Source organism: Ictidomys tridecemlineatus, chromosome 14 (genome assembly GCF_052094955.1).
Source record: "Ictidomys tridecemlineatus isolate mIctTri1 chromosome 14, mIctTri1.hap1, whole genome shotgun sequence".
Taxonomy (NCBI): domain Eukaryota; kingdom Metazoa; phylum Chordata; class Mammalia; order Rodentia; family Sciuridae; genus Ictidomys; species Ictidomys tridecemlineatus.
In genome coordinates, this window is record NC_135490.1 from 33,946,544 (window position 1) to 33,967,695 (window position 21,152).

At 35.5% G+C, this 21,152-nt stretch overlaps 1 protein-coding gene across 6 annotated transcripts in view; it reads left to right on the plus strand.

The window, feature by feature from the left end:
* Positions 1-21,152, plus strand: part of Primpol (primase and DNA directed polymerase) — a 162,274-nt gene that overhangs the window by 126,021 nt on the left and 15,101 nt on the right. For 5 of the 6 annotated variants that reach the window (XR_005737966.2, XM_040294325.2, XM_078031038.1 and 2 more), the window contains 7 exons: positions 1,237-1,400; positions 5,983-6,208; positions 7,522-7,619; positions 9,316-9,445; positions 13,902-14,049; positions 17,383-17,670; positions 20,651-20,813. Coding sequence is in view for 5 of the 6 variants with exons in the window: in XM_040294325.2 (XP_040150259.2) it covers positions 6,029-6,208; positions 7,522-7,619; positions 9,316-9,445; positions 13,902-14,049; positions 17,383-17,670; positions 20,651-20,813 (1,007 nt within the window). In the remaining variant the exon portion in view is untranslated. The remainder of the gene's footprint in view (positions 1-1,236; positions 1,401-5,982; positions 6,209-7,521; positions 7,620-9,315; positions 9,446-13,901; positions 14,050-17,382; positions 17,671-20,650; positions 20,814-21,152) is intronic. The other variant, XM_021729062.3, reaches the window with a different exon arrangement.

Genomic DNA, 21,152 nt, shown 5'->3' on the forward strand with positions numbered 1-21,152 from the left:
CGGCTACGCCTGGTCCAAGGTCACTAACAGCGGAGATAAAGTGTCGCCTGCTGCCCAGTTTGAGCTCCGGGAGGGAGGGAGCAAGCCCTGACTCGCACTGGTAAACTCTCCTTCCCCTCAAAAGACCTCAGGCCTTTCCTTGGTTTCCCCCAGCTCCCTGCCCCTAAATCAAAAATCTTAACTGTCCTCCAGGTTTCCGGTCTGTTTTGGGTTCTGCGCTCCGTTCCAGACCCTCATGCAAACTGTGAAGTGTCTTCATAGAAGAATATACCAACGCACATGAGCACGAACTGCTGCTCAGATTTTGTGTTTAGTTATAATTTTGAAATTCTGTCAAGAAATCGGGGACACCCCCCCATGATAGAACCTACTTTCCCCCAACAGTTTTGTCCAGTTGGATGTAAATCGGGCTATATTGCTGTATTCTGATATAAATATACACAGTTAAACACATGGCACCCATTTGTTGAGTGCTTAGCCTGGGCTCTTAAATTTCTTAACACATTTAGTTTTTCTTTTCTTTTTTTTTTTTATACCAGGGATTTAACCAACTGGCGCTTAACCACTGAGCCACTTTTTGAGACTGGGTCTCGCAAAGTTGCTGAGACTAGCTTTGAACTTGCAATCCTCCTGCCTTAGCCTCTGGAGTTGCTGGGTTTACAGGCGTGGGCCACAATACCCTTTAGACAACTGCTGGATGTAGGAATTCCAGTCTCCATCCGAACTTAAAGAGGTTAAGTGGTTTGGTCTTTGCAGAGAACCACAGTAGTTAAATTCAGATCCCAGAAATAAAAAGTAGGCCTTTTTTGAAATACCTCCCAAATGGAGTGAGGACCAGTGGCAGTCCTTTTTCTGCTGTGATAAAACTGAGGACTAGGACCCACTCAGCCCTAATAGTGGTTCAGCAGGGCAGTAATTAGCAGAGAGAGAACTAATATGATTTAACAAGTCCTCCTTACCCCATTGTGATGCCCCCCCCATTTTTGGGGGTGCATTATAGTTGTACATATTAATGTTACATATTCATTCATTAGTTGTTACATATTCACACAATATAATTAATAACTCCCCTTATGCTAAATTTTCTTGCAAAAATCATGCTTTCAATAAAGCATTAGCAGCAGTTTCTTCTTTTCACCTAAATTATACTAATTTACTTAATCTAGAGAAGTATTAATTATAGCAAACAGCTAGAGGCAGTGTTTCCTGACTTAGCCCTATCATTTCTCTTTACAGAGGTGTCCTGGAGGTAGCAGAATTTGATCTGGACCTTGAAGGAGAAGAATTCAGAAAAGCAACTGTGAGAGAAACAAGAGCAAGAGAATTTCTGGAGTGGTCCAGGAGCAGAAAGTGATCATTATCATTCATTTGGTGAGAAAGCTGAACGAGAATAATAATAGGTAAGTGATTTAAGGCCAGATTCTGGAAGGGAGTTTAGACTTCATGAAGTAAGCTATAATGTGAATTGAGTGATGCTGTGAAATAGTAAATTAGTATTCCTATGGAAAGTTTTGAACATAGTTTAAGGATGTGTCTGGCAGAGTTATGTTGTTTGGATGGGAGGTGGAGCATGCCTATAATCCCAGCAGCTCTGGAGGCTGAGGCATGAGGCAGGGGAATTGCTAGTTCAAAGCCAGCCTCAGGAAAATTGAGGAGGTAAGCAACTCACTGACACCCTGTCTCTAAATAAAATACAAAATAGTGCTGGGGATGTGGCTCAGTGATTGAGTGCACCTGAGTTTAATCTCTGGTTACCCCGCCCCCCCCCAAAAGAAAATACTAGAAAAGAACAATGTATCACTATAAGATTTTTTTTTTTTTTTTTTTGGTACAGGGGATTGAATCCAGGGGTGTGCTTTACCACTAAGCTACATCCCCAGTTCTTTGTATGTTTTTTTAAATTTTGAGACAGTGCCTTGCTAAGTTGGTTAGGGCCTTGCCAAGTTACTGAGGTTTGCCTTGAACTTGTGATCCTCCTGCTTCAGTCTTGAAGTCGTATGTACTACAGGCATGCACCGCTGCACCCATTGCTATAAGCTTTCTTTGCCCATATGATAGGTTTTTGGGAATTTAAATATGAGTTACTTTTGTTTAAGCATACACAGGCAAAGTACTGAACTGGGGGGAAAGGAGGAAGTTCAGTTAATTATGTTTAATTTCTTAAGGTGTTATTCATCCAGGAAGTAAACATATAATACTTCTTTTTTTTTGGTACCAGGGATTGAACTCAGGGGCAGTTGACACTGAGCCACATCCCCTGCCCTATTTTGTATTTTATTCAGAGATAGCGTCTCATTGGGTTGCTTAGCACCTTAGTTTTACTGAGGCTGACTTTGAACTCGTGATCCTCCTGCTTCAGCCTCTGAGCTGCTGGGATTACAGGCATGCACCACCATTCCTGGCCCATAATAATATTTCTACAAGTGAATTTTGACCACATACTCTAGAATGAATATTTAAGCACTAAGAAAAATAGTATATAAATGTATTACAAGCAACTGGAAAAGGATAATATTAAGAAAACCTTGTCATATACCAGAATATTACTAAATATTAGAACTAGAATATTACTAGAAAACACAAAATCCTGATGAATCTAATCTCAGTATAGAGGGAGAAGTTGGAGTTAGGGAATTGGGGTTGATCTATGATTACATAAAAGGAGAACCTAGGAGAGCTGGGCTAGAAAGAAGCATGGCAAGATTGGCTTCAGGTCTCCCTAAAAGCTAGTGAATATGAATCATGTATTCCACTAGTCCAGCTGCTGGGGGGAAGCCACAAAGAGTCATAGCTGAGCAAGTCTGAACATAAACCCAGGGAAGCCAAGGCTGCTTAGATATGGTTGACTCTCCATTTATATCCTCATTGCCCCTTCTCCCATAGTTACCCTGAAAAGACTAACCCAACCTTTTTTTCTAGCTCAGCCACCTGATAAGGATATCAAACATGGTTAAATAGACATTCTGGTGCAGTGTTGAGAAATAAATTATAAAGCTCTTTAAACCTACTCTCTTAAAATACATCAAGTATTTTCCTTTAGAACCTGGAAACTATTGCCAAAAATAGTTTTGGTCTCTGGGTAAAAAGAATCTTTATGTATAATTATATAAAAGAGTACTGTATTCATTCTCCACCAGGAATTAAAAGCATTTCTAATATGATGACATATTCTCCCATAAGGTAGAGATGAGGAATATGATAGTCCCAAACCAGAATGCCAGATGCCTTCCAATTCTCCATTTCCTTTGCTTTTGTCATTCAGCCCTCCAGTTGTCTTCTGATCTCATACCAGCTGTTAAAATTTTCGTGCTGTGCAAAGAATTTGGGACATGATATATACTGATCCCACCCACTCCCCGATGCCCCCTGTTGATGCTCCTGGTTTCCCAAAGGCAGCAAATCTTCAACTAGTTTTCCATTGAAGACTCCGTGACTTTAATGTTTGACATACTCCCATGTTCATACCAGGATTTTTATAAAAACAAGCAAACTTTTTCTTTTTCTTTTTTTTTTTTTGTGGTGCTGGGGATTGAACCTCAGGGCCTTGTGCATGTGAGGAAAGCACTCTACCAACTGAGCTATATCCCCAGCCCCAAGAAAACTTTTTCTGAGAAGATTTCAGACTAGCTGTTGTGGTATATGCCTCTGATCCCAACTACTCTGGAAGCTGAGGCAGGAGAAGCATAAATTTCAGACTTGGCTGGCAACTTAGTGAGACCCTGTCTCAAAAGAAAAAATAGAAAGTGCTTGGAATGTAGCTTTGTAATAAGGTGCTTGCCTAGCATGCATGAGGCCCTGAGCTCAATCCCCAGGACTGCAAAAAAGAAAAATTAAGATTTCAATGTCACTAAGTGTGAATGTTTATATGGTTATTCCTAGTCAATTGTTGGTTAGATACTATGATTCAGATATGACTGTATTCTGTGTTTATTTTCTTCATTAAGCAAACAGTGGACTTTGTTGAAAGTTAATACATTTCAGGGCTGGGGATGTGGCTCAAGTGGTAGCACGCTCGCTTGGCATGCGTGCGGCCCGGGTTCGATCCTCAGCACCACATACCAACAAAGATGTTGTGTCCGCCGAGAACTAAAAAATAAATATTAAAAATTCAAAAGAAAAAAAAGAAAGTTAATACATTTCATATAATAGACAGTTTCTCAATATATAAAGTTTATCTAAATATAGTGGATTTTTATGTAGTTATGAAGCAGATTAAAGTAAAATGAATATCCAGAATCTATCTAGCAATAAAGAACCATAGCACTATGTACACACACATACACACACACACACACACACAAGCTGGGGATTAAATCCAGAGCCTTGCACATAGTAGGCAGGCTCACCACTGAGCTACACCCTCAGTCCATTCTCCCACCCCTTTAAAATTTTTTTTGTCTCCCAAGTTCTCCAGGCTCTCTTATACTTGCAATCCTCCTACCTCAGCTTCCCAAATAACTGGGTATAGGAGCTGGGTTTGTAGCTCAGTAGTAAAACACATGACTTGCATGCATGAGGCACTGGGTTCAATCCTCAGTATCACATAAAAATAAATAAATAAAATAGAGATATTATGTCCAAATAATTGGGTAGCTGGGATTACAGGCGTTGCATCACCACATTTGGCTAAGAACCATAGCACTTTGTATTGACAAGTTAAAGTAGCTTTTAAAAATACTTGTAATGCAAAAATAAATAAATAAATGAATTTTAAAAAATACTGTCCCATTTCCTCAATCCACTAAATTGATGTTTCTTTCCGAGGAGTATCTGTTGTGAAATTTATATTGATATCTCTAGAACTATGTTTGTTTTTTGGTTTACAGTTTTCTTGTGGATTAGATGTTACTCTGGATTCACATATCTAACTGCTGGTGCTGGCTGTTAGCTGGGATGTTTTGTTTCTTCTCCATATGACCTTTCATTCTTTATGAGGCCACAGTTATAACATGACAGTCTCAGGAGAGAACTGCAGGATAGCCAAATCCAATGCAAAATCACCTCTTTTATTTTACATTTGTCAGTGTGACATTAGCCCCAGCAAGTCACAGGGCTAAACCCAGAGTTCATATGGAACTGAGCTTAGATGGCATCTCTTGCTGGAAAAAAAAATTGTAATGACATTTAAGTGATGTTATGCTTAAATACTAAAACTTGTGTTGGGAGACAACAAATAGACATCAGAAACAGAATAAAAGAGAACTAAGAGGTACACACTGGTGTCTAGACGTGAACTCTATACTAAGAAATAGTAGCAGAAGAATGGTGACCAAGTTAGTAGTACCAGCTGGGCATGTAGGTAGCAGGTGGTGCAATAAAATGGTTAAAAGAAAAGCTATAATGATTGAAAAAAAAAAGCACTTACATTTATGTGAAACTTTGTATAGTATAAAATATTTTTATATTCTTATCACATCTGTACTCAGGATACTACATAAAGTAGTCAAAAGGTTATTAACTCCCATTTAAAAAAAAAGCAAGATTCTGGGAGCTTTATTAACCTTTCTGAAGTCATAACACTACTAGGTGAAAGAGCCGTTAGATGGAAGAGAATCTAAGATTTCTGATAACCAGTCCTGTTCTTCTTGTTCAATGGTAAAACTTCACGTAAAGAATAAAATATACGGGCTGGGGATGTGGCTCAAGCGGTAGCGGGCTCGCCTGGCATGCGTGCAGCCTGGGTTCGATCCTCAGCACCATGTACAAACAAAGATGTTGGGTCCTCGGAAAACTAAAAAATAAATAAACAAATATTAAAACTCACTCTCTCTCTCTCTCTCTCTCTCTCTCTCTCTCTCTCTCTCTCTCTCTCTGTCTCTTTAAAAAAATGAAAGGTATAAACTCTTTAATTTAAAAAGAGAATATAAAGCAAATAAAGACATAAATGTTAGGAAATGAGTTTGAAATTTTCTCCACCAAAACATGTTCTAAACAAAGAAATTGATGGCCTTTTTGTTTGTTTGTTTTAATACTAATTGATAGAAAACTTAAGTGGAACAGGATTTATTCTCCCCACACTTATAAACCAATGAAGAGAAAATGGGAAGAAAAACTGAAGCGAATTGAAGAACTAGCATCTCAGTATGAGAGGAAACCATTGTCCTCTGTTTATAGACCAAGATTGTCCAAGTCAGAAGAACCACCCTCCATTTGGAAGCTGTTTTATCGACAAAATCAAGCTTTTAATTTTGTTAAAAGCTGTAAAGAGGTAATTGCTTCATCTTCTCTTTGTTTTTTTAGAACAACTATGACTCAAGATTTCTAAAAATATCTATTTGACTCCATTTCAGATTATGTTCTCTATCAAGAGGATTTAATGGCAATCTTAAAATCACATGTTGTAGGATATTATTCCTTCAAATCATTAACCATTTAATTTGTATTAGTAATAAAAAATGATATAGATAGTCCAATTAGTTTAAAAAATGTGTAATCATATTTAAATGAAGCTGTGCTTAGAGAAAGGGCAGCCATACATATTGCCAACACATTAAGCAAGTGGGAGGAAGAAGTATTTGAAACATTCAAAAAAATTAATATATGAAGCAATAGAGTACATTGCACATTCTTTGTTTGTTGGATACCATCAGAAATAAAGAAGTATAAAGGAAAAGATAAGGTGCATATTTTAATCCAAATTAAATGTATTGTAACTCTTGGCCATTGATGTTGTGTAGAAACCTAATACACTTAAGTTTTGGGAGTGAGACCCTTCTTTACCTAGCAAGAAGAGGCTCACTTATATCTTATCAAAATAGTTTAGGAAATATAAGAAAAACTTTTCTTAATTATTTTGTACAAACCTAACTCAAGTATCAGAAATTAAAACATAGATTCATGTCAATTTGGATTTTTAAAAAAGATACAGGTGTCTGCCTGCTGGTTTTGTTAATTACCAACTTATAAAATTTATTTCAAAAAGATTTTTAATAGGATCGAGCAGCTGAGTCCTATGATTTCTTCATTCATGAAAATGAAAGTAGGCTGAACGGCTTCCTTAGCTTAAATGGAAACAAAAGAACATGTGTATATATGCCTTTATTAGAAGCAGCTCTACAGCCCAGCCATGAAGGTCTATTTAATTCAGTATTTTAGTAGTCTTTAAAAAATTCATTCCCACACATTTTTATAAATATTAGAGAATTGATTAATTGATTTTTAGCTCAAATTATTTGTAGTAATATTTAGGTAGTTTTGAAATAAATATAGCTTTAATTTCATATACTAAGAAATACAACTGTCGTAGGAGGTTTTAACTTAATGTAATGGAATCAAGAATTTTTTTCCCCTTTAATCCATTCTGTTTGTTTCCATTTTGTACATGATGTGAATGATTAGAAATAAATATAAATAGATTTTGAATTGCATGGATATAGTGACTTTTTTAAATAATATGATTGTCCATATTCCAGTTTCTGAAAACTTGAAGCATGAAAATGTTTATGAATATTTAATAGCATGCAATTGAATTTAGATTTGTGTTTTTTGAATTTTGTTGAATATTATTTTTGATTTTTTAAGGATGTTCACGTATTTGCTTTGGAATGTAAAGTGGGAGATGGTCAACGCATTTACCTTGTAACAACCTATGCTCAACTTTGGTTTTACTATAAATCTCGGTAAGTAATTTCTAACAGATTAGTCACTCCTTTACTATTAGAATTGGGTTTGGAGTACTTTTGTCATAGCAGTGCTCAATTATTTCACCTGGTGTTGGAAAGAAAAATCAATCTCTCTCTCTCTCTCTCTCTCTCTCTCTCTCTCTCTCTCTCACACACACACACACACACACACACACACACACACACACACACACACACGTTTGTGTATCCAAAGGGAATTCTGTGAAGTTTTTCTTTTGCAAACAAGTATTATGTTGTACTATTATTACAAATGAGTATTTACCTGATTAATTATCTAATAAAGAAATATCTAAAATACTTTCATTATAATGTTACTTAAGTAGTTGCAAATATAAAACTAGACATAGTTATGTTTATTTACATGGAATACTAATTAGAGGTGAATTAAAATTCTTAAGGTAATGTGACAGATGATGTTTTGCTGAAACTAAACCTTGCAACATAAATATGATACTGATTATTATAAAACATGTACCTGCATGCATGTTCCTGATGTGTGTGTTGAATTCCTGTACTACCTATTACATGTTAGTACTATACCCCCATCACTTTTCCTTCTTCAAGTTACTTATTACAAACCCTTTATTTGTATAGTATGTCATCTGGACTTCACTTAATCTGAATTATCATTTACATTTGAGTCATCATCCATTCTTTAAAAATTTTTTTTAATTAAAAAAAATCAGGCTGGGGATGTGGCTCAAGTGGTAGCGCGTAGGCCTGGCATGCGTGAGGCACTGAGTTCGATCCTCAGCATCACATAAAAGTAAAATAAAGATATTGTGTCCACCTAAAAATAAAAAATAAATATTTAAAAAAATTTCTTTGTGATTGTATAGAATGCCTTTATTTGTTTATTTTATGTAGTGCTGAGGATTGAACCCAGTGCCTCACACATACTAGGCAAGCACTCTGCCACTGAACTATAGCCCCAATCCTCATCATCCATTCTTATTACCTGTATCAAAGTCTTTCCCCCCTTTTTAGCAAGACTGTAACTGTAAATGTGTTCATTAGAAACATTAGTAAAGTCAAGTCATTCAGAATATTTCTTTACCAGTTTCTAAAATATCTTACTACTGAAAATACAAAATTGAAAAATTCTCATGAAAAATTTATAGAACCTCAAGAATATGTGATTCCAGGACCGCAGTTTGAGGGAAAAAAATATTTTCTCAAATTTGTTTTATGATGATACCAAAAACAAATTCAGAGATATTATATAATATCAAACATTTGTGAATAAATAACACTATAAAACTGACCTTATTTTCCAGTTAAATAATGTTTTAGAATATAATTGTTATATCTTTTGATGGAGACTCTTGGTAGTGTGAGCAATAAACCTGTTGTGAGCACATTTTCTTTATTACGTTATCTCATAGGCATATGCAGTTAAAGCACAGTTTACACTGTCCTTGAGGTATAAGATCAGCTTCCATGATTTAACAGGTAAAAGCCAGATGCAGGGGCACACACCTGTGTCCCAGCAAACTGGGAGGATGAGGCAGGAGAATCATGAATTACAGAGGCCAGCCTCAGCACCTATCTCAAAATAAAAAAATAATGGACTGGAGATGTAGCTCAGTGGTAGAGTGCCCTGGGCTCAATCTAACTAACTGACTAAATGGTATAAGATATAAATCTAACAATCTTGAATTATTCAATTTAGAAAAAGTCTCATGCACTGCTATGAAGTTATTCCTGAAAATGCTGTATGCAAACTTTATTTTGATTTGGAATTTAACAAACCTGCCAATCCTGAAGCCGATGGGAAAAAGATGGTTGCATTACTCATAGAGGTAAAGAATAGATTATAGTTTTTCTTCCACTTTCTATTCATCTCTTCATTCATGTATTTATTCATTCAGCAAATCCAGTCTGTGTCACTTTAGATTTTGTATTTCTCCTTATTTCTTGCTACTCTTTCTTTGACTTTTATTTTTTTGACTTTCATTTTCTGTGAGTAGTATTAAAAAAAATTGAACCATGAAAAGTTCAATTTTTGTCCAGATATTTTAATAATATCACTTTTTTTAAAGAAAGCTTTGAGAAAGATGGCAATTTGGGAGTTTTCTGTGTTTTTAAATTATGCATTAATTCTCTGACTTCATTACTAATAGCTGATTTTGGTAAAGGCCAGATAAAATATTTTTTACTGTAAAATTTGAGTACTGAGATGAATCTCAAGGAAACTTCAAAAGGTAGTTATCAGAATATTTGAACTGGCAGGAGTTTGGGAAATCATTGTATCTTGTTCCTTCATGAATAAGAAAATCAAGACCTAGAAGAGACCATTGCCTGCTTAGGCCTTACAGCTAGTTATTGGCAAAACATAGTCTAAAACTATAGTTGTCCCAGTTTTCATAGAAGAGAAAGGTATAGTTCACACTCCTTTCCCCCCAAACCAAAACAAGTTTTATTTTTCTTAAAATAACCATTGAACAATTAGAAATAAATCTTATTTCATTAGAGTTGGTAAATTATGCTTAATTTTCAACTTAATTATTTAAAAGAAATTTTTTTAGTTGCAGTTATACACAACACCTTTATTTTATTTATATATATTTATGTGGTGCTGAGGATCGAACCTAGCGCTTTGTATGTGCTAGGCAAGCACTCTACTGCTGAGCCACAACCACAGCCCCTTAATTAGATTTTAATAATTCATAAATCTTGATTTTTTTTCTGATGTGTGATACATTTCTGTTGTCTAAAGTAGAATTTCCTATGTAGCTTCTCTGAGGCTTTACAATTAATTAAGATTCAAAGATTGGGCTGGGATTGTGGCTTAGTGGAGGAGCGCTTGCCTAGCACATGTGAGACACTGGGTTTGATCCTCAGCATCACATAAAAAACTAAGTAAAATAAAGGTATTGTGTCTATCTACTACTAAAAATTTACTTAAAAAAAAGATTCAAAGATTTTCATCAGCATGAAATGTGGTGATTCCCTTAATAAAGATGTACAATATTGTATTAGAAACTAGAAATATCCCTAATGAAATCAACATTAGTATAAATCCTGTTTGCAATGTAGATTAATGAATATGGATGAAAAAGAGCACTTACATGTTCAAAATTCTTTCTTCCTAATTCATTACATCATTTTATCTAAATAAGCCTTGAACAACTAATCTACATCAACAAAACTTGGAATAATTATAGAGCTCTAGGTTTAAAATTGTATATTTTCATTTAACATGTTTACCATGTTGATAGAATAGTTCATATTAGGATTGTTTTACTTAGTGAAATGCTTTTATAAATAACTATTGAAGTTATTTTCATTTGTCATTTGTTGGTTACTTTGTATGCAATAAGTCTATAGTCCAATGAATAATTTTTTATTTTGAATCTTTGAAGAAATACAGATTAGACTAGGTCTCTTCTTTTGTTATGGTTTTATTAGTGCAATTATAGTTTTTACATAATATTAGGTTTTATTTTGATATAATCATACAAGCATGGAATATAATTTGCTCCCCTTCAGTCCCCATTTCTTTCCCTTTCCCTTACTTCCTTCTCCACCTTCTCCTTCCTCTACACTACTGGTCTTCCTTCAATTTATTTATTTTTTATACTAGTTTTTAAAATATTTTATAGATATACATAAAGGTGAAATTCACTGTGGTATATTCCTGTGTGCATAGCATAATTTTATCAATTTTTAATGTGACAGTTAATAAGTAACTGATTAATAATAACTACTTATAATATTAGTGCCCTTTGCTTCATTGACTTATATGACAAATTTGATAAGCCTCTTCTGCCAATTAGGATGAATTCTAGTGCTAATGGATTTTATCAGGTAGTATTGTTCAAACAAGCATTATTCTTAACCTCTAGATTTTACAACTTAACTGGTTAAATAACTATAAATTTTATTTAAAGTTTAACTTAAGTTGCAATCACTACATTTATTCTCTGTAGCTCTAAAGTACAGAACTCTGTTTCATTCATCTACCAAAAATAATTTTGGCTTCTACCAAGTCGAAAGCACTGTGCCTGGCCTCTAGGAATACAATGGTGCACCCAAAGAGACAAGAGTTTCTGACATCACAGAATTTTTAATCCTATGGAGAACAGATTTAGCTGCCATTTAAAAAAAAAAAATCTATAATGAAGCAACTTAAACAGGATAGAAATTTATTTCTGTCTTATATAATATCCCATGTAGCTACATTGAATTAGGTTTCAGGCTGTTGCTTTACCAATCCTGAGATGTTGCCTAATTCACATTATGAGTGTAACCTAAAAATGGCATACATTGCTTCTTTTCACATCCCACTGGCCAGACTTAGTCACATGTTCGTGCTTTTCTGTAAAGGAATCTAGGGAAAATGGTCTTTATTCTTTGTGACCTCTTACCTAGCTAAAAAATGGGGATTCTGTTTCTGCAAAACAAGAAAACAAATGTTAGGAGATGCTTTCTGTAATAGAGAAGAAACAAATGTCAAAATAACCACACATAAATTAACATAAAATTAGATCATATATTATTAAGAGATAAAGGCAGTCTTTATAGTGATCAGTGATTGTGACCAGAATCTAAGAAGAGGCAGGAAGAGTCCTTCCCTAGAGCCTTTGGGTAAATCTGGCCCTCCCGACACAGATGGATGGACTTCTAGCCTCCAGGACCCTCAGAAAATAAATTTCTGTTATCTAAATCCACCCAGTCTGTGCCACTTTGTTAAGACATGCCCAGCACACTAATGTATACAGGTCTTAAAGGGGCCCTTTCCCTCTTGTTGGGCAAAGAGAGCCTTCGGTTGAGTTTCATCTTCATTGGGATGAAACTAATCATGCTAATTTTCTCTGAAAACTTGGACTGCAGTTCTGCCTTTTTTCTTGAACCAATTTAAAGTTCTCAAGTAGTATTTGCCTAAGTCCTCCCACTTATAATTAAATTGACTTTCCTCAAGATGCGCATCAGAGTTTCTTATCCCAAACTTGTTTGCCTTTTATTATTGCGGTCTATTACTTGTGTTCCCTAAATATAACATGGTTACTTCCCTATGTTTGTTCCTCATTATTCAAATCTGTACCTTAAACCTTCTCAAACTCTTCTTGGCAGGCTGTAAAATCCCCAGGCATTAGGAAAACTTCAACTAATCATACAATAATTAAATATTTTGATAAATGGTGGGAGAAAAGGTTGGGGAAGTGTTCTTGTTTGGGCAGCAGTAAAATAATTTTCTCTCCATATAGCAGTCCTGCAGACTTCTTTCCTGATTTCTAATAAAAATAGGCCACATCTTCTCCCTGAAAAAAAATTAGCATAAAATTATAGTTGTGTCAGTACTGTAAAGAGATAGAATACGTAAGGAGAATTTGGTGTCAAAATGGAGATTGATGTAACCTTCTCTGAGAAAGTGGTAATTTACTGATGAGTAAACTCAGATAATGAAGGGGAATATGGTACTCTAATAATACCAAAATAATGTTAATGAATACAATTTGTTGCATAACTATTAGGTGTTAAAGTAATTGGCAAGAACATTTTTACTATTTTCAGGATAACTTCACATGGTGGTTCTTAGTAGCTTCATTTTGCAAAGAAGAGAAGGACGGCTTATAGACACGTGATTTGTCTTCAGGTTGCATAGCCAGTACTTTCAAGCAGTTACATGTGCCAGACACTGTGCTGACTCCTAGATCTCATTTTTTTCACTATTTTTAACAACTCCCAACATTAGGTGCTATTATCATTCCCATTTAGCAGTTGAGGAACATAAGGTTTAGATTTGTCCAGGGTCAGAGCTCATAAATGACAGAGCTACAACTCAGACTTACGTTACCTCATCTTGAGCCTTTACCCAGGTTGCTGCCTCTGTAACTCATGGCTGTCAATGCCAGTGTCATCTAACCCCAGAGGCTGCATTCCTGGAGGTGAATTGGGGTGCAATACAAATGAGAAATTTTTTAATAGCTCAAATTTTAAAAATGAAATTAATGACTTTTTAACTCATGTTTAGAGATGTTTAAATTTGTAATTTTAAAGGAGGTTAATGTACACATTGTTTAACTTCTAAGAGGCCTCTTTAATCTTTAGAGCCAATGAATTCTTGAACATAAATATAATTTTTAAATGATATATTCAGTTTATAAATTGATAAGATTGTTATATTGTAAATGTTCTAAAAGTAAGTAAAAAATTTATTTTTAACATTAGACTTATTTGTGCCAAGATATTTGCATTTGCTCATAGAAAAAAATTTAAACATACAAATTATTTACATTTTACTTGTGTTTTTAGTATGTTTGTAAAGCACTTCAAGAATTATACAATGTTAGTTGTTCATCTGAAGATGTTTTCAACTTGGATTCTAGCACTGATGAAAAATTTAGCCGTCATTTAATATTTCAACTCCATGATGTGGCATTTAAAGATAATGTTCACGTTGGTAAGTACACTACCTTTTAACATACTGTGAGTTCTATTAACAGCTCATATTTTCTTATTCTGCTTAAAATTTTATAAGTTTTTATGGTTGCCAACCTGTCCTAAAATATTGAAATGTGATTTTTTTGCTTTTCCAGGATTTGTCCTGATCTCTAAACTCTCTGTTCCATGAAGGTTAACCTACTCAGGTTATCTTTGGCATTAGTGCTTTTCTCTCATCACACATGTTGGGGTTGGCCATACATGTTCTGGTACTGGTTTCTGTTTAACAGGATTCATTTCTGTTTTCTGGATAACTCGTAAGCAGTCTTTCTTTTCAAGCCTTATCTGTAATGCCTCATATCTGCATTTCTGACCTTTGCTTCAGAATTGTGGTAACCTTCACTTTGAGCTTTGGGTCCCACATCAAGAAAGACTCATAATATTGTTCCACATGTAATTTCAGGGTTGGAATCTAGATGTATAAACCCAAAATTGTAACCAGAGTATTTGTTCCAGGACTGGGCATTTAGAGATACAGCCCTTCGCTTCAGTGTAAATCTCAAATCATTTGAGCTGTTTCTGTCACATCCCAAACCCTAATGTTTATTTTAGTGTTCTGGGCTACAGAAAGTGTCCCATACTTATCATATCAAAGCATTTACCACTTCCTGAGATAGTTTCCTGTTTTCCCGTCTTCTTCTCTATTCCACTTAATGTTTCTATACAGCAAGGGGCTATTTCTTATTCACTATTGTTTTTTCAGAGCTTAGCTTACATATATTAATAGTATTTTTATCAATAAAAAATTTACTAATATAACAACAGTAGCAGCAATAATAAATACAAATGGAAATTTAATGGATATTTGCTGAGTGAACGTGTAGAGATTAAGTAGAGTGTGAAAGCAGAATCTGAGCATGATTATTTCTTTGTTGTTTCCTGTTTACTCCTCATAGTCTTCTCTGTGACTACTGGCCACAGACTAGAAATGGAAAATCCATTGCTAGGAAAGAAAGGGAGAATAGAACTACATATTTCTTCTGAAAGCAGACAACATTTATTATATAGACAAAGGTAAAAAAGCATTTATGTCAGGAAAGCATTAAAAACAAAAGTATAGAATGCAAGTTTGGCTATTTGGGGAGCAATGAAAATCTAGTGTGGTTAACGCAAGAGACATAATCAGACCTGATATATGAGATGTCGTCTAAGGCTCTTGGCTCTAAAATTATAAAGTGCCAGAATGAGATGCAGAGAATATAAAGTAGTTCAAACTTTCCCTTCAGTTCCCCTCTCTCAATGTATCTCTTGATGAAATTTCAAGTTCCTTTTAGAAAGGGGAATTAGAGTTTAATCTATACAAATACGCTTCTGCACTAGTATCTGAAGTGTCTGTGATTGATTAGTTCTTTTCAATTATTGCCACCCAATATGAGTTGCTGTCTATGAGGAGTGTGGGTAACATGATTCGAGAAGGGAAGTAGAAAGCAGAATAGTTTGCTGGGAGTCAGACTGTGGCACTTAGCTGCTGTCATCATATCCTGGCTAGGTTATCCAAGGTCAAGGGCCTACCTGATCTCCTCAGCACTACTGTCACAACTTTTATTGTTTTATTACCTAGTTTAGCCCTCCACAGTGCTAGCTTCATGAAAGAAGGTTCGAATAGTGAGAAACCGCTAGGGAGTTTTAAATTAAAGAGACAAGACTCTAATTACCTTTAAACCAGCTCCAGGACAGTTTCTCCTAGCTCCAGCCTCAAGCCACCTATTGTGGTAGAGGAGAGAGAGAGAGAGAAACAAAAAATTCTGGGGAAAATCCCATCCAATGAAGATTAAGGGGGGGCAGTGTCCCAAGGTCAGGGGCGATGATTGGGTCTTTGGGGTAGTGGCCAGACACGCCTCTCTATGGACAAGCCCTCGAACCTGGAGAAGGGTGGGGAAAGCTCTGACACAGCTATGCCTAAGCGCCTCTCACCCAGCCAGGGAGGTAACTCAAATCAGGTGTGAGGATGGCCTCCCATAGCCTAGGGTGGAGGAGATATAATTTTAAGTTTCTAGGAAAATTAACTGATTCAGTTTATGCTTATTTTACTTGTTGTACTTTTGAGTCATGATTTCTTATCACTCAGTGATTACCTTCTCTCCCTCATGTCTGTGTATCACTGTAAGGATCAATGCTTTTGCTTTCATTTTGATGATTAGTGTTTTGTAAGAAATTGGATTTATTTCTTTGAATAGGAATGTAATTAGAATGTGTATGTTATAATTTAAGGATTCAAGCCTTTTTGGTAAATAAAGTAATAAAAACCCCAGAGTATTACAGTTTTAAAATTAAAACTAAATTTTACTTACATTATTACATTTCTTCAGTATTGTTACACTTAATAGCCAAGTTACTACTTGAAGTTGTGCTAATAAATAGTAAATGTGAGTTTAAACAAATGTTAGTTTGTCTAAACAACTTTATGTACAGATAAGATGACTCTACTATGAAGAGCTCTTAGGGTAAATATCAGAGATGAAACGTTTCTAATTGCTTTCATCTAATTGCTTTCACTCTATGAGGCCATAGATCATCCTGGGACTGGTTGGAGGGAGAGGTGGGATTAGCAATCACCTTGGAACTGACAAGTCAGGGTTCTTAGGGCATGTAATGGCAGGTAAAGGGAAAGAATGAGCTTGTGAGAAATTTATTGACTCCAGGGAGGCGAAGAGAGGGGACATGGAATTAGGAATGACGGTGGAATGTGATGGACATTATTATCCAAAGTATATGTATGAAGACATGAATTTGTAATAATATACTTTGTATACAACCAGAGATATGAAAAATTGTGCTTTATTTGTGTAATAAGAATTGTAATGCATTCCACTGTCTTACATAAATAAAAAAAATTATTAAAAAAATTTGTTAACTCCATGAGGGTATGGTAGAGATTCTCTCAGTGTTTCTGTCCATTATCTTAGCAGCACAGTTTCCTGATATAAACCCTTCATTCTTTAATCATTGATTGTAAAGATAAGTCTTTTTGATTTGTATTAATAAAAGTGGTGCTTTTTTGGTGACAGCATGTTAGATTCAGCACCATACTAGCAACATGTAAATGATTTGTTTACAACTGACACCAAGCTCCTATGCTAGGGGAAATTGAAAAAGTAAGAGTACACAGAAAGAAGGAAGTAGCAGGAGACACATGTTACAGTTTACAGCAACAACTCAGTTTCAAAACCGGAAATTAAAAAAACAATAATAAAAAACCCTTACTGTGTAAAATTTTCAGACGTAGATTTATGTTTGGATCTTAAATTGTAGGTTGCAGAAAAAAATTAATCACAGTACCTTTTTTCCTTAGGTAATTTTGTCAGAAAGATTCTGCAGCCTGCTTTTCACTTTATTGCCAGTGAAGATGATGATAGAATTCTAGAGATAACAGATTATCAATCTTCCCATTTTTCTGAAGCACCATTAAAACAAGGGAGTTCCTTGAACAAAATGTTGACAGTTAAGGATATGGGAGAGAGCTGGGCGTTAAATTTGGAGGAACTGGAGAGACTGGGGTCAGCTGACAAAAGTGGTCCTGATCTTTCATTTTTAATTGTAAAGAACAACATGGGAGAAAAGCATCTTTTTGTGGATCTAGGTAAGTAGATTGACAGCTGTTTATTAGACTGTCCTGGGTACTTTGTAAAAGACAAGTCAGTGCCTGCACATAGGTATGGTTAGGTTCTTGCTATCACCATTGTTCCACAATGATATTGCGAGTCACCAGCAAAATGTGATCAGTGAGTTCGGGTGCTAGGAATCTACTAGGTTTCTGTTTAGAGATCTTGGGTCCTTTGGAGTTGAAGCACTAGGTTGGCTTGAGCTCCAAAAGAGAATGCTGTGGCTGGCTGTGCTCTAGTTCTGACATTTGGACCAGCACACCCTAACACTGCTAGAGATTAAATCACTTTCTAAAACAGACACAATGTGAACACGCTGCTCATGTGGTAAAGTATGGGTAGACATTTTCTAGACTGGGAGATTTGTGGTAGTGGCAGGAGCCATTACATCAGCTTTCTTGCCATGGTCAAATGATGACTTCTTCAACCTGGCCAACCTCCACTGGGTTCTGATCTTTGAACTGAGGATGTAGGAAGCCTTGGGATGAGCAGACTGCAGCCTGATTTAACACATCGGCCAATCAAGAGCCCTAATACAACAGCTCCAGTTTTATGTACTAAACCTGATTTTTTTTTTTTTTTTTTAGTTCTGGGGATTGAACCCAGGGCCTTGTGCATGCAAAGCAAGCACTCTACCAACTGAGCTATATCCCCAGCCCCTAAACCTGATTTTTAGGCTGAGTTCATAGCATGAGATGTGATAAATTGTAAGAGCAACATTTTTGTCATGGACTGTTTGAGCACTGCAGAGAGCTTTCAGAATCTAAACAAGATTCTAGGCAAGATTCTGAGGCCAACAGAGATACCAGAAATAGGGAAGTGTTCCTGCTGAATCATATATCTTTCAGATATCCCCAGTAAGTACCAGAATTTGGAGAGAGATAAATGCAGTGTACTGGTTTGGAGGTGAACAAGCAAGTAAGTTATGAGTAGAGGAGCCTGCTTCCAAACGACAAGTTTGTTTTATTAGCAGAACATCAGTTTTAGTTGAATAAGCCCGCAGTAAACTAGGAAAAATGCATATGAAGAAGTTGATGGAGAGATAGCAGCATTAGCCAGTAAATATACTTTACCCCAGAATTGAAATGTCCATATGAATACCCTAGTTCATGTCAGTTCTGTCTTTGAAAGTTAGGTCACTAGACAGTGGTGAAACTTTTATGATAGTCTTAAAATTTCAACAGGATACCCAGATTTATTTGAATACCAAATGAGTGGGAAATCAAGTCCTAAACTGTCCTTTGAAAAGTTTGGAGATTTAATAGTACATGTCAAAAAGTTTCTTCAAAACCTTTTAATGGAAGCATAACAATAATATATAAAACTACATAATTCATGAGTGCTTAGGCCAATGAATTACTACAAAGTGAACACACTTCGCCAAAACCATTCCACCCCAGGCAAGGACATGGTCGGGAACCCATGACCTACTCCATACCCCTCCCCAGGCAGTGTGCCTCTCCTCCCCAGAGGTAACTACAACTCTTCCGTCCTCTAACATGGCTTGGTTTTGTCTATTTTTGAACTTTTTATAATTGGAATCATGTGTATTTAGCTTCCCTTTTCACTCTCTTAATGATGTCTTTGATGAATAAAGTAACCTTTAAATAGTAGTAATACTCTGATTTATCAGTGTTTTCCTCTGTGATTAGAGTTTCTTCTATGTTGTTAGATCTTTCTCTATCCCAGAGTCATGAAGATATTCTCCAGCTTATTTTCTAGAAGTCTTTTGTGTTGCCTTTTTTTTTTTTTTTTTTTTTTTTATATTTAGATCTGCAGCCTACTTGGAATGCAGTTTTGCTTACTGGGGAATGAGGAGCCAAGATTCATTTTTTCTAATGTGGATTTGCAGTTGTCTCAGCACCATTTGTTGGAGTGACTGGGCTTTTCCTGCTGCTCAATTTTCCTGCTGCTCAGCAGTACCACCTCTGCCATAAATCAAGTGTTCATATATGTTCTGGCCCATTTCTAGATTTTATTCTGTTTCATTGTTCTATTGATCTGTCCTTGTGCTAGTACCTCACTGTCTTAATTAATGTAGTTTTTTAGTAAGTCTTTATATCTAGCAAAATAATTCCTCTGACTTTGTTCCTTGAAATTTCTTGGCTATACATGACCTTTTGTACATCAATTTAAAATTGAAAATCAACTTTCAATTTAAATTTAACTTTCAATTTTCCATTTAAAATAGAAAATAAACACATAGGGGCTGGGGATGTGGCTCAAGCGGTAGCGCGCTCGCCTAGCATGCGTGCGACCCGGGTTCGATCCTCAGCAGCACCACATACCAACAAAGATGTTGTGTCCGCCGAGAACTAAGAAAAAATAAATAAATGTTAAAATTCTCTCTCTCTCTCTCTGTCCCCCCCCCCTCTCACTCTCTCTTTAAAAAAAAAAAAAAGAAAAGAAAAGAAACACATAAGCCCTATCACAATTTTGATGTGGATTATTTTGAACTGGGAGATCAACTTGAGGAGAATTAACATTTTCATAATATTGTGTCTTCTGATCTATGCATATGATATGTCTTTGCATTTACTGTATGTTCTTTCATTTCTCTCAGTAATGTTTTATAATTTTCTGAATAGAAGTCTTGTATGTCTTTTCTTAGATTAATTCTAAGTATCTGATATTTTTTGATGCTTTCCTTTTCTCTGGGATTTTACACCATAGATCCTTGCTGTTTTTGTAGCTTCCCAATAGTCTTAATTTTTTTCTGTTATCTTTGTCTAGCTTTTCTATTTGTTTTCAACTGGACAGTTGCTCCTTACTATTTCTGAACATGGCAATCTTCCATGTCAGCTCAAATTTATCTTATATATTGCTTTAATTTTGTTTATGGCTGTTTGTAGAAAATAATTGTTTCTTCTGGTATTTATATACTAAAATAATATTTGCTGACTGCAAAACTAATCACAGAAAACATGCATTAATTTTTTAAATTAATTTTTGATGTAGGAGTTTATACAAGAAACAGAAACTTCCGACTGTATAAATCATCAAAAATAGGAAAGCATGTCGCTTTGGAGATTGCTGAAGATAACAAATTTTTTCCTAAACAGTCAAAAAGTATTTCTGAAGAAAATCAATATTTCCTTTCTTCCTTGGTCAGCAATGTCAGGTACGCAGTATCAGAACTAAACCACTGTATATTCATGAACAATTATTAATCAGTGGCACTGTATGTTACTGAGATGTGAATTATATAAGTTCATTCTACTTTAAGACCAAGAAGGTTCCTAACATTCTCTTTCCTCCATTAACTGAAAAATACTAGTAAAAGTTACCTTTTAACCACTTAGTTTTCTCCTTATATCTTTTTTTTTTTTGGGTACCAGAGATTGAACCCAGAGGCATTCAACCACTGACTCACATCCCCAGCCCTTTTTTATATTTTATTTAGAGACAAGGTCTCTCCTAAGTTGCTTAGGGCCTTGCTATGTTGCTGAGGCTGACTTTG